The following is a 14477-nucleotide window of genomic DNA, read 5'->3' as shown; positions in this document are numbered from 1 at the left end:
CTACTTAATGTCACCAACAGTGCAGATGTGTATTGCTGGTACCCCATGGGCAAGCCATTCCGCACCTGTCCGTGCCTGGACCGAGCCCAGTGCCAGGAGTCCTGGTCCTCCCTTGCTGTCCACGGCTACCCTGCTGTGCTCCTCTGCGCTCTTAACTCCAGCCACTACTTACCGTACTCCTACCTCACAGCACCACACAACAGGGAGGGGGCTTTCACCTGCACCTCCTTCAAGCTCTCATGTAATCTCTCACTCACCACTCCTGTGCCAACAGCACCCCATTCGCTCGCACACAAACCAGCCACCCACCCACTCACTCTTACACAGACCAACCACCACCCAAGCAACACACCACACTAGCATGCATGCTTCTCAACACCCGCTCGCTCACCAACCCCCAACGGAAATATGGGACCTATTGCACGACCACGTTCCGGACCTGCTCTAAACGGAAACATGGCTAAACCTAATCTCTGCACTGGACATGGCTACCGCCATCCCCACTGGCTACAAGATCTCTAATCAAGATCGTCAGCAAAAGCTCAGAGGCGGAGTCACCATCAAATTCAAAGACACCATCCGCCACAGCACCTACACAGACACCCACACCAGCTATATAAAACACCTCCTGTTCAAGATTTGCATCACAGCCAACTTCTCCCTGGGTGGAATCCTCATATACAAAAAAACAGTTCCCCGCACCAATTTTGCCAGCGACATCATGGACTTCATCTTAAACAACATCAACACCAGCCTCTTCAGCCTCTTTGGAAAACTTAACTCTCACCTAGAAGATCGCATGGACCCAAACACTATGGCCCTTCTAGGAACTCTCTTCCTCACCCAGCATATTGCCAAATCCACCTACACTTCGGACACCTCTTGGACACGATTTGCTCCTCAATCAGTAGCATCACAGTTGACAAGTCAGCAACTAGGACCTGGACAGACCACACCCGTGTCAGTTTCAGCATGCCGATTCCTGCACCACCTCCGACCTACCCCGACCACACCCACCCGTTGCAGGTGGAAACGCATTGCAGAACAGGACTGGGTTGCTGCCCTTTTAACACACCAGCTACTTGCCGAAAGCCATCAGGCACCTCTGCAGTTGAATCACTGAATGCACTGATAATGTGGCTCTTGCCATTGGGTAGCAAGAGCGCTGTTCGGGCTCTTGCTACCAAATGGAAAATGAACACCAGGCCAGCTAGTACACAGAGGAACTCAAGCTGACGAAACACCACTGCAAGCAGCTGAAGCACACATGAAGAACAAGTATAGACACCACGGATAAAGACATCTTCAAATCCGCCCTACCACCACCACATACGGAACACCAAGTGCACAGCTCTTGCCAACTCCGACACAAACAACAGCAAGCAAGGAAATCGTCACCATCTTCAAAGATTTCACTATGCTTCCTGCCGCCTCCATCAACATCAACCCCATGGAAAATCTTTGCAACAAGTACTCGAAATTCTTCTGTAACAATATTGCCTTCATATATGGCAACTTCGACCGTTAACCGAACCCCATCTCCATCGCAGCTTGAACTCTAACCTCGTTCCTCACCATCAGCCGCCACTACCGTGAAGACCATTCACTTGGGGGCCCATTTAACCCTTGCACCCACCACGTTTTCACCAAGGGACTCCTACCAATCAGCAAAGCACTATTCTCAATGCTTCTATCGACTAGGCCAAATTCCTGGACACCTGGAAACAACCCATGTCACGCCTCTGCTCAAGAATCAATCCACTGACCCAGCCATGTTCTCTGGTGCCGCCGACCTCTTTGCCAGGGCCGGTTTTCGGCCGATTTTGTTACAGGGCCGATTTTGCAGCTATGCTGCAAAAACGGCCCTGTAACAAAATCGGCCCCCTGAGGCCCAAAACCGGCCCCCACCCGTGCGGCGCACCGGGGGATTGCCCGGTGCCCGCTACGGCCAGTCCTTATTTTAAAGAACAAAGGTCCTTAGCTTAAAGATAGATAATGAAAACATTTCAACATAGACTTCAATAGGAACTATGGATAGTCTTCCAATGTCCAGCCGGACAGAGGAACATTTATTTAGAGCAAATGCAAAAGGAATTAAACAAAGTGAAAGCAACAAAGAGGGTGAAACACGGGCACAATCCTGTACCGAGCTTACAAGAAGAAATATGAAAAATGAGAAGAAAACAAAGTAGCAGGCAAAAACTTTGGAGCAAGTGGTGGCTTACAATACAGTACAATCTTAAGTAAGCTCTAACCAGCAGTTACCACAATACAATTTACACAGTGGATAAATTGCGGTACTGTTTGAAAAGTCGACGTTTCGATCCCTAGCTCCTAATGCAATGGGATCATCCTCAGGACTAAACAATAAACAATTGCCTGATTTGATTTAGACGCCTTATGAGTGGGCTCGATGTGTGACAAGCCCAGGAAACATGGCACGTAGTGAGGTATTGGATCACCTTGGATTAGGGTATGTTGGTCGTGGTCTGGGAGGATATGATCACGTTCTGTGTGCCCAGCCGGGCACGGCTTCTACGGGAGCGACGCGGGATTCGAGGCAGCAAGCAATGGCTGCTGATATGCGAGGAGCTCAATGGAGTCTCTTAAAGACGACGTACGGTCTTCCGTTCCTTACAGCATGGTAAACCACTGGGAGAGGGCCTTAGTGTCTCCTGCACGCAGGAACAGCTACAATTCCTCCTGGGCCCCGCTTGGGCTGCTTGAGTTTTACCCAGCCCGCAAAGCTGCAAAGGGGTGCGTGGGCCCTAACGGAGGATGAGACTCTTCTCCCCTTTGGGAAGGGGCGGGCACAGATTGGCTCCTGAAGGGACTCACCCGCATAGAAGCCCCAGACAGAGTACCATACAGACAAAGATCAGCCTAGAGGCACAGAGAAAGGGAAAGATCTTGGTTGCTCCTACTGGGGTGATCATTAATTGGCCCCAGCAGGGCTGCTCATGCTGCCTCATCTGGTGATATCCTCTTAAGGGCGGGGTAAGCAGGCCCTCCCCCCGCTAGTCTTGTCTCTGCCACCCCCCACCCCCCAGGGGGATACTGCTCTGCCAAACGTTTCCCCCAGAGACAGGACCAGCCACAGTGGATTATTCCAAGATTCACCTAAGGAGGCCTGAAAGGAGAGGCAGAAAACCCTCAACTGCATTTCACCAGACCTCGAGACTGAGCGATGGGACAAACGAAGCCAGCTAAAGTGTTGGCGCCATTCACGAGGTTCCCAGAGCAGCATTCTGGGGAAGTCGGGGACCCGCCACAATAGGATAAACTGGACGCCATATTGTCAGCAATCAAGACCTCCAAGGTCCTTCTATAAACTAAGGAGAAAGCAGTTGCTGAAGACTTTATTCTACTCCAGCAAGACCATAGGAAGCTGTCGGAACGGGTTACCCTTACAGAGAGGTCCCTCTGTGGGACCTCAAAGAGAGAGTGCTCTTCCCAAAGGCATCAGTCGAGGACTCAGAGAGGAGAGCCTGACGCAGCAATATTCACAACATAGGAGTTCCCGATGGCAGCAAGGGCCCAGACAAATATGGTGGATCATTTGGAACAGTAGTTTAAGGAACTCATACCAGGACAGGGGCTTACCCCATTCTTCTGAATTGAATGAGGCCATTGGGTTCAAACCGGGTGACCCCCTCTGGGGGCACCACCCCATTCGATTGTTGCCGAGCTTCTACATTTGAAGACCCTGACTCAATCCTCAAGACAGCTCGGCACTCCAACCCAATCCTTTGAGACAACAACCAGATTCTCTTTTTTACAGACTACTTCGGGCACTTCAACTGGCCTCTTTTCTAGGAGTTAAATGTAAATTGAGAGACCTGGGCAGTCAGTACGCCTTCCTCTTTACCTCCATATTAAAAGTTATATTAGACACCAAGTCAGTCATCTTCTTAGAACCATCCAAGGTATGGGACTGTCTGGAGGCCGTGATACCAATCTCATTCAATCCGGGTGCGAGTGCATATTGGTGCGAGCGGGGATCCCCGTTGAGATAGGGTCACCAGAGATGGACACGAAGGGAAGATCTGTCATTCTTGAAGCATGCCTGAACGGTAGCCTCATCCTGTTAGGAAGCACATATGCCCCAACAGAACAATATCCGTTTTTACAGCAATTATATCTCAGTCCAGCTAAATGGGCACATGTCTGTTGGCTTTTGGGAGGGGATTTTAATACAGCATTGGACCCTATTCTGGATCAATCTTACCCCCCACTTCCTATGGTTACCACGGCTAGAAGTTTGAAGCTGTGGCTACAACGATGGGCTTGGAGAGGCGCCTAGCGGCATCAAAACCCAGGTGCCAAACTTTACTCCTTTTATTCCCCAGTTCATAAGGTCCATGCACGCCTGGATTGCATGGTCTGCTTGCACCCTATCTGCCTCTTTATTACCTCCCTAAATTACCTACGCAGGGAACTCTCTGACCACAGCCCCCTTTTACTAGGTCAGCAGTGGGGGAGGCCAGTATCCCAATTCCGACCTGGTGATTGCACCCCTCTACCCTTGAGGAACCACCATTCTGTGATGTCCCAGCCTGCACGATTCAGGACTTTTTTTCGAATGCAATGAAGGCACAGCTTCTTCCCCCAGCAGCATATTGGGAGGCCTTCAAGTTGGTATTCTGGGCAGAGTATATCCAGAAGCTGGTCAGAGTCAAGCCCATACTCCTCTGACACCCAGAACCTGCTGAGCATGACTACATACAAACAGAAATGTGAATGGCCATGAACCCTCAACTCCTTCCTTGAGTCCATGACGAGAAAAGGAGGTTCGACTTTTAGAGTACCTCCGCTGCTTAGACTTTGCGGCATATTCCACTAGAATATATTCAGAGGGAGACCATTCCGGTAGACTGTTAGCGTGGTTGGCCAATAGGGAGACTAAGTTGCCGCCATTGACCACACTCCAAGACCCGGAAGGCACCCATCTTCATGCACAACGGGCAATACATTCTGCCTTCACCTCATACTACGCAGATCTGTACCAACCCCTCTGGAGGCCTCAGCCGCTGACCTTGATACATTCTTAGAGCCGATATCCCTCCCCACACTCTCTCCGGTAGAATATGGGAATCTTGATTTCCCCTTCTAGTTCAGGAGGTGAAGGCAATGATAATAGCTTTGTCTACTGGCAAATCGCCTGGGTCGGCCCGCTTTATAAAGCTTTTCAAGGCACTCTAGCCCCCAAATTGCATCAATGATACTGCACTAGCCTCGGGGAGCCTCCCCTCCACACCAAATAAGTCCTCTTGTGTGTCATTCTTAAAATCCGGGAAAGACCCCTTAGATGTTGTTTCCTATCGCCCTATTGCATTATTAAATATAGACCACAAAATTCCGAGCACTATTTTGGCTCAGAGAGTACAGCAGATATTACCACCATTGATCCGCAGGATCAAAGTGGGTTTGTCCCAAGAAGGAATAACTCTGTGTGTATCGAACACCTGTACCGTATAATGGAAGCAGTGTAAACCTCATGGCCCCAAGCAACTGCATTAAGGTTCAGTATTCATAAAGCGTTAGACTCCCTCAACTGGGACTATTTATTTTAGTCCTGGCAAATGTGTGGCTTTGGCCCCTAGATTACCAAGTTAATCTGCTTACTGTATGCCTCCTTCACCACAAACTACAAGAACTCTTTTCGGGGGGGTGCCTTTCCAGCTCCATCCCAGTCAGGCTAGGTGCCAAACCGGGCTGCCCTCTCTTGCCTCTCCTCTTCGCAATAGCAATGGAGCCACTGGCAGCCATGGCACGGGTCAGGGAGGGGGGTTAATGGGAGGGGTGGGGGAGTGGCAAATTCACCTACTGGATGGCCCCCTGGCAGTATCATTGTACACAGACGATGCCTTCTTATACTGAAGGATGTCACATAAACTCCAACTCCAATTGGAGCAGGGGGGGCTGTGGGGGCTTCTAATTTTTAATATTACTGCTCGGCTTCCTAATTATAATGGCTTACATACAGTTGGTGGACCGATTCCTGGAGGACATGGACTTGGCCAACCCTCATTTGACTCAAGGCCCTCCTCAGGATCCTGTACCCTAGCACCCAACCGTCTCGGGACGCATCTCTCCTTCTGCGGGTAGCTTTCTCTTGTCCGATGCAAGCGTTCCTTCTAATCAACTCCCAAACGTCCTAGGTACCTACTGTTCCGCTGAACGGATTCCCAATGGGGGGGCACCGCTCAACTCAACAAACGCAAATATCAGAAGAGACTGGGCTCTATAGCAAATTACCCTGTTTCAGAACAGCCAATTAATGTCATTTGAGACCCAGACTGAACAGTATACTTTCCCCAACATCAATTCCTCCTTTACGCCGCCCTAAAAGTTGCTGTGGGTGACATTTGGGCAGCGCAAAAGACGTAACTAGATGCAAATCAACTTCAGAAACCAATACACGCAATTGGCAATGTTCGTAAACTGATTGGCTGGTTTAATAAGGCTCTAATCGCACACATAAATACATCGTTGTGACCCCTGAGAGACACCTGGAAAAAGGATTTTGATAGGCCACTCAACGATAAATAATGGTGTCACATAATGCTCATCTGAAGTTGAACTCATTTTACATTCTTCATGGGGCATACCTCTCCCCTAAACGACTGGCCCACATATATCCAGATGGCACTAATACTTGCGCCAGGTGCAGCACCCCTGGAGCAGAGCTAAGACAATTGCTGAGGGACTGCCCACAGATTCGACATTACTAGAACACAATATTATCCCACATGGAACAAGTCACAGGGATCGCAGGGATTACCTAACGGGAGGCAGGAGCCCTGGGCATCTATGCAAGACCACGCAAACAAAGTAGCAGCACGTACCCTGGATCTGGCGCTCATCCTGGTCAAGAAAATGGTCACAACATGCTTGAATCTAACAACCCCAACTCGTCCAGAACATTGGGCGAGCACCTTTAGCCGAAGGGCAAAGGCTGATGCCTTACACCATGAGGAAGTCGGGGATCTGTATCACTGCACAATGGCCCAAGGACTGGAAGCATCCCTTGTTGGCTGTGCCATTCACCCTCAGACTTCTCCTTCTATTCCGCAGATGTAGGACCCCAGCCCCATGCCATGGGGAATGTCCACTCCTCCCGGGGTCCGTGGGCTCGAGTCCCACACCCTATCTGACCCCCAACCTATGCTCCGAATACATAGGACTGGGGTAAATCGAGAGTACTCCACCCCCACCCCCACCCCACCGTAAGGCCAGGTCACCCACGGCCCTCCATTGATGGCCCTACCTCCCACCACCCCCTTACGCCCTATCACCCTTCTCCTCCCAGGCCCCCTTACACGAACAGCGAGTGGACAGAGAGCCTATGTTTGTTGAGTTATTCTGGTGAGTTGTAACACTTGAGCAGAACATCAACTGTATAACAGAATTGCACGCACATCTCATTGCTACTTGCATGCTTAAGCTGTATTAATGTAAAATGTAATAAATAAACGTAAAAAAACCAATACGTGAACGCCATCACTTCATCCTGCTACCATACACTGAAGATGCTCAGGAAGATGGCTATCAAGTAAAACCAGAAAAACCATTGGTGACGCCCTTGTCACCAGAAAAGTGGACTATGGAAACACCCTCTACGCTAAGATCACCAGAAAACTACAAACCTCCGTAAGCAGTCGCTTCTACTTCCACAAACCATCCAGACACCTACGCTCCACAGGGCTCATACTTGTACAGCTCCCAAACATTCACAGAACCAGACCAGGAGGACGAGCGTTCTCTTATAACGCCTCTAAAGCTTGTAACGACCTGCCACTACTTATCAGTCTCCTCCCCTCTTCTTGAATTCCACCAGAAGTTTAAGACCTGGCCTTTTAATTAACCAAACTACCAAAAGCAGGACTAGGTGCATACACCAGCTCAGCGCCATGAAACCCTTGTGGGTGACAGTGTGCTTTACGTTCACATAGCATATTTACACTAATTGGGTGTAATCACAGTAGGTCACACCATTACTCCAGATGGTGAGATTAGGAGATACCTATACAAACCTTTTCAGGGAGGGTATACAGACTACATCTCTATTTTATACCAGATGAGCACGATTAAACCTGAACATGTGCAGATTTTGCCAACTCTTCTTAGGCCGAGTGGCCAATTCTGATCAGGGGTTTGCGACCAAGACCCCCCAGGTCTCCATGCCTAAAACCCTAGTCCGGCTCATATTTTGCTTATGTCCTGGTGGCACACGAAAGGCATAGCAAGTTATTATGCTACAATAACTGACATGCTGTGGTCCACCTCCTATCACCCTACTGCTCTCCACCCTCCACGCAGGGCAGATCAGATGGGCCTGACGGGTCTTGTCTGCAGTGTACCTCTGCCTTGATAAGCCTCTGGTATTAGAGAGGTGTGTGTGCTCATGCACTACCTGTAGCAGGGGTCCTCAGACAGTGGGAAAACCGTGTGAGTGTGCTTGGTAATAAGTGGCAGGGGATCTCGGGGGGGGGGGGGAGGAGGAGGGGAGAGAGAGAGAGAGAGAGAGAGAGAGAGAGAGAGAGAGAGAGAGAGAGAGAGAGAGGTTGTCAAAGGTGTTTGTGTGTGTGTGCGCGTGCATTGTCTGTAGCAAGGGGTGGTTCAACAGTGTGAATGCTGTCTGACAGTGCTGTCTGGCAGTGGCCTTCACAGCGCGATGGGTGAAAGCTGTGTGTGCTATCTTCAGCAGGGACCATGGGACTCTGACCCAGTGGTGCTTGAACAATTTTCAAGAGTGGGGGTGCTGCGATCAGTGTTATGTCACTGAAGTCATTGGGATTGTGAAAAAATCCAGCTTCACACAAAGAACTAGTGTAGCAAATGAGCCACGTCCATTCAGCAGGAGAGTGGTAAGGTTGTGGTATCTAGACAGTGCTGCATTTGGCAGCACTCCGTCACAAATATATCACTAAATCATGCTGCAAAACCCGCTGGCTTTGCAGTTGGAGAAAGAAAAGTAAACATCAATCCCCATGTTAAAAGAATAACCTGAAGTTTATAGAAGACCACCTAACGTTAAAGGCCTCTTTATTGCTCATTCACCTTCTGAACTCCTGCATGGTTATTTTTAGGGGTGCTCCAGCACCCCTTGCACCTATACTTTGAGCACCTTATGCTGTGATACCCTGATAATAATCGGATTTTCTGATGTTGTTCTGGCTGTACATTTTGTAATCTTCGACAGCCCTTTCTGCACATTAAACCGCCTGCTGCACTTTCTGTCTCCTTAGTTCCGTGAGAATATCAAGGATGTGCTTCCCGGACTCCCAGGCCAGGACGATTATTACCTCCTGCGATGGCTCAGAGGTAAGCATTGGAGAGATGTAAGTTTGCGTGGTAGAGGGAAAGAAAGGCGGTATGTGTGTATGTGTTGGAGGGGTGGGGTGGGAGTTGTACAAGCTCGAACGGATAGAAAATTGAGTCTGTCAGGAGAGTTTAAAGGTTGGAGGGCGAAGCAGTGCAGACTATCTCCCAGAGATAAGCTTCATTCCCCCTTATCTCTAGCACCATGACCTATTCAACTCCCTGCAAGATGTTCAAGTTAAAGGGACTGTAGGAAGACAAAGGTCTCTGCAGTCAGAGAGAGCATTTCTCAGAAAACAAGAAACCTGGGCCTACAGAGGATGAGCTTCGTGTCTGACAGGCGAGCAACCTTCTGTAATGTAACTCGAGCTGAGATCATGGGGGTTCTACAACAATCTCACCTTCAGGAAGAAGCCAAAGACCTACCTTTACCAACAGCATCTACACAATGACATTGTTAGCTGGTCATACTGATACCCCACACTGTCCTCTTTGCTTGCCTTGTTTTGGGTCCACATCACTGCAATATTATGGACCCCACACTTACTTACAGAGACAGAGCTCCACAGTACTGCATCTTCTTGAGTGCCACACTTCGTTAAACCAGGTGTTGCTCCCCAGCACTACATATTCATAGGTTCCAAACTCCCTTACCCCAGATGGTGCTCCCTGGTACTGCATTTTCATAGGTCCAGATTTCCTTACACCAGACGTATCTCCCTAGTACTACATTCTCATTGGTCCCACACTTCCTTAAACCAGCCACAGTGCTTCAGGTGCTGCAGCCTTGTGAGTTCCACACTCCCTTCCTTACCCAGGGCATAGCTCCCATTGTACTGCAGCTTATATAGATCTCAGAGTCCTTTAGACCAGTCAAAGCCCCCAGTGTACTACAACCAAATGCACACCCTTGAATATGACCCTCCCTTACAACAGACATTGCTCCCTTGTTATTGCATCCGATGCATTTCACCATTCTTTACAACACCAAAGCTTCCCAGCAGTTCACCCCATGTGTCTCACTCTGTGGTATTGGCTTGAAATGTGGGTGTGTTAACTGGATGATGATGCATGAGTATGTGCGTGTGGAATTTAGAATGGTGGTAAATGCTAAAATGTAGATTGAGTGGATATTGTCAGCTGGGAATTGCCTAAATGCTGATTGGTGTTTCGTTGTGTTACTTCTCTATTTCTAGCTGTTATACTCAGTTCCATGTGCAATAAAATATTTCTTCCTCCTCATCCAATCGCATTTCCTTTGTTAAGCGCTTACCTGGATCTTAACATTCTCCTTTACAAGAGGCAGAGCTCAGGAACACATCCTAAAGGGTTCTACTCTGCCTTTCACGAGACAGAGCTCTAACTGTACTGTAGCATCATGGCTGTACACCTGTTTATTTCAAACTCAGCTGCCCCACTATTGCACCCCAGTGGATCCCTCAAGTTCTTACAGAACGCATAGCTTTCCCAGATCTGCAAACCTATCGAGCCAGTTATTCAGTACACTAGGCAAAGGTCTCACAGTCGTATTCCACATTAGGTCCCATAAATCTTTACAGCAGTCACAGCGCCTCCAGTACCGCAGCCCTACGAGACCTTACAGTTTTTTATATGATAGAGAGCTCCCCCACTACTGTAACATCTTGCCTTGTACATTTCATCATACCAGACACTGCTCCTCGTTTACTGTACCTTAATGGGTCCCACCATTTTTTGTACCATATATAGTGGCACCAGTACTACGCACCCTTGGCTCCTACCGTCTCTTACACCAGCCAAACATCCCCAGTATTGTGCCATGGGAGGGTCCAATACTTCCTTACACAAGACAAACCTCTACCAGTTCCTACACCTACTATTTATTTATTTGTCTTTTGTATAGCAAGGACAAGACCCAGATAATTGCACACAGCATAGAAATTACACTGTCGATATCAACATCAAAAGATGATCATTACCCCTGTACAAGGATGGAATACAATTAGATTTACAACACCCACATCATTGAAAATCGCCTAGGGGAGCCATTAAAGGCACTTTTGTGGAAAGGTACATAGTAAGCAATGGGGTTACAGAAGTATGGACAATATTTTGAATGGATTTGAATTGAAGCATAAAGATGCCTGTGCTACGTAATTGCTTTTGTACACCTGGGGCAACTATTTTAATTATTAGCTAGATTAGGTTTCAAATAGAGAGTTTCATGGATAAAGCTCGTCGGTTTAAGAATGCTTCTAGCTTCTTTTGTTTTTTTATTCATTACATTTGTTAATGTGCATTATCAATGTCCATGGAAGTTGTCATATGTGACATGCATGGTGATGTATGCTCAGCAATGACGCTTGTGAGCCGAGTACTCGGGCGAACATTGAGTTTATGATGATATCCTGCAAATACTTGCCTGATGTGTAAGGCAAACTGCGATTTATTTTTCCTCGCCTTGTGACCTGACATGACAACATGTAATGTACCATCTGTGAGTTAATGAATAAAAGACATGTTTAAAAGAAAAAAAGAATGCTTCTAGCTTCGACGATTAGCCAATTCATGGAAATCAGGATTGGTGATTGACTAGGCTAGCTGCAGCATGGAGTGTTGCTTTCAGTGGGGTGGTATGTAACCTTGGTATTCAAGTCAGGAATTGCCATTTTATAATCTTCAAAAACTAGAGATTAGATCACGTGTTTAAAATCTTCATTGGGTAAGAACTGTTTAATTCCACATAAAAAAACGAATTTGGAGCTGTGCGCCTTTTTTGTTAAGGGGTTTAGGTGGGCTTGAAGATAGACATTCTTATCCAGCATGAAGCCCAATGGTTTAGCAAATGTGTTACTGTACTCCCTAGAGCAGGGAAAGCTCCTCAGGGCACAGTCTCATGGGCGCCGCATTCCCTTCCACACAGCAGAGTGTTCTCAGTACTGCAGCCAAATGGGTACAAAACTCACTGATGCTAAAATATGCTCCACGTGGCCTGCAACATCATGGGTTCCACACTCTCAGCTGCGAAGTGTGATCTTCCAGGTGCTGTAAGCTAATTAGCTTCACACTTACTAATGTTAATTTGAGTTGTCTCTAAACTGTAGGATCACATTTCCAAATGGAAGGACCGAGCTGAGGTCTGCCCCTAATACAAGTCTATGCTCCTTATTTATATATGGCAATTCACCATAGCTAGGCATTTTAGCCCTAAAGGTTCACATGCCTTCAATAATTGATTCCAAGCAATGCATCTTCTGTTGCTACTGCATCATTCGTCCACCTCACCTTTCACCCAGGCAATACTCTTTCACAGTCTAGTCTTCAACAAACTGAACAGATTCCTCGTGTGCCTCCACCCTACTCACTACAGTACTAAACCCTTGAGACCTGTACCCTCATTAGCCTCCCGAGAACAGCCCCCACATATGGCTCCTAGACCGGCAACAACCTACAGAATCCTACAGGATTTACAGTAGGCTCTCAACATATTCTCATTCCTTTGATGGACTTGCTTCATGGCTTCTATTTTGCCAAGCGCAATGGCCACCTACTCCATGTCCAATGTCATCCATGACCCATCTCAGTGTTTTCTTTTGATCCTCAACCTCTGCCAAGATGAAGGTCCACGTCCCTTCGAGCGCCACAAATTTTAAGTACTCTTCAATTCTTGGGACCCATTTCTTCCTAGAGCACCTTCAAAAGTGTGCTCAAAATCTACCCCCTCCAACGTAAAATTCATCTTGCCCTTTTCTCCTTACCATAACTTATTCAGATCTGTTTCTAAGTGCTGTAAATAACGGGTGTTGCCACTTTAAAGGTAGCTGGTTTACTGACCTCCGAAGGATGGAAGGCTGGGTTGGCCTTGCTCTCTGCAGATAATGGCATATCGTTGATTCGAGCGGTAAACTCAGAGTCATTATGAACTCTGGTAATGTACCCAGTTCAGCAGGAGATAATCACACTGTAGCTGCTGTCACTCTCTACTACTTCACTTGCCACCTCCTCTGCATATCCTGCTTTTTGGGAGCAAGCACAGTGAAAGGCTGTTCAGCTTTATAAACCAATACTAATTGCCAGCCAATATATCCGAGGGATTTATTTTAGGTTTGTTTGTTATACTGTGGGTACTGTTTGTATCCGGAGTTGGAGTAAGTGGGCACGTAAAAACCTGCATGTTCTTTTCGTGTATTCTCGGTCTCTGTGAAGAAGATGCATATCTGATCCCTTCCACCCTGTCCACAGAACATTAAACGCATCCCCTCTCCTCTGGTCTAAATCTGGTCATTTCCGGTTTTTACATGAATAGTGGGATTTCTTTTGTAGCACTAAGATTTCCTTATTCTGGCTTTACTGTGTATTCCACTCATGTGGATGTTCAGTGGAGCTGCAGAACCCATCCTGTGGGTTCCAGACCCCCAGTCCTTTGTGGTTGGAGCCCGAGATAGTGGGATGGCGTCCTTTGGAGACAGTGGGTGCCCGTGTGATTTAGCTATATCCTCATGAGCTGCAACGGTTATTTTATACTGAGATCAAGCGCCCAAGTTCTATTTTATGCTAGTTTATTTATGGAGCACATTACGCAAAATGCTGCATATAGGCGCTATTCTGCAGTGTACTTCTAACTGAATTTAAGAGTGAAACATAATTGTTTTAAGACAAGATATAAAGAATCTCCGGAGCATATAGGGGTTGCAGAAATGCCCAATCCCTGCTCCTGGAACCCCCCACCTTCAGTGGAGAACGATACATGAGCCAGTGTTTCTCTGGTAGTGCCACTAGAATCTATAACTCTCCTAATCATCTTCAAAAAGGACCTCAAGCTCCTCCTATTTGACAGACATCTTGGTTAATCACCATCGATCAGGCTTAAGTACTCTCTCCACTGCGATGTGAACTACCTTCATTATATGACCTTACCATCTAAATCAATGCATTTACTGTGTATATTCTCTGCCTCTTGTGGTAACTCCTGCACACATCCACCAATGTAAACGTCCGAGTTCAATTACCCTTAGTGAAACCGGCTGTAACCCATGTATCTTGCTTGTTGTAAAGCGCTCTGATGCCTTCAGGCCATGTCCGTGCTATGTAAAATTGCAAAACTAAATAATAAATAAGTTCCACATGTTTGGTTTTCTGCAATAGCGCCCCTTGAGCAACCTAGACCCACTCAT

The 14477-nt window shown here is 47.5% G+C and overlaps 1 protein-coding gene across 1 annotated transcript in view; it reads left to right on the top strand.

Moving 5' to 3' along the window:
- Positions 1-14477, top strand: part of LOC146784031 (SEC14-like protein 2) — a 534640-nt gene that overhangs the window by 68061 nt on the left and 452102 nt on the right. The window contains exon 2 of the mRNA XM_085634515.1: positions 9252-9327. Within this exon, the coding sequence (XP_085490641.1) occupies positions 9252-9327 (76 nt within the window). The remainder of the gene's footprint in view (positions 1-9251; positions 9328-14477) is intronic.

This window comes from Triturus cristatus, chromosome 11 (assembly GCF_964204655.1).
Source record: "Triturus cristatus chromosome 11, aTriCri1.1, whole genome shotgun sequence".
NCBI lineage: Eukaryota > Metazoa > Chordata > Amphibia > Caudata > Salamandridae > Triturus > Triturus cristatus.
Note: the sequence above shows the minus strand (reverse complement) of the source record. Positions and strands in the feature narration are given on the sequence as shown.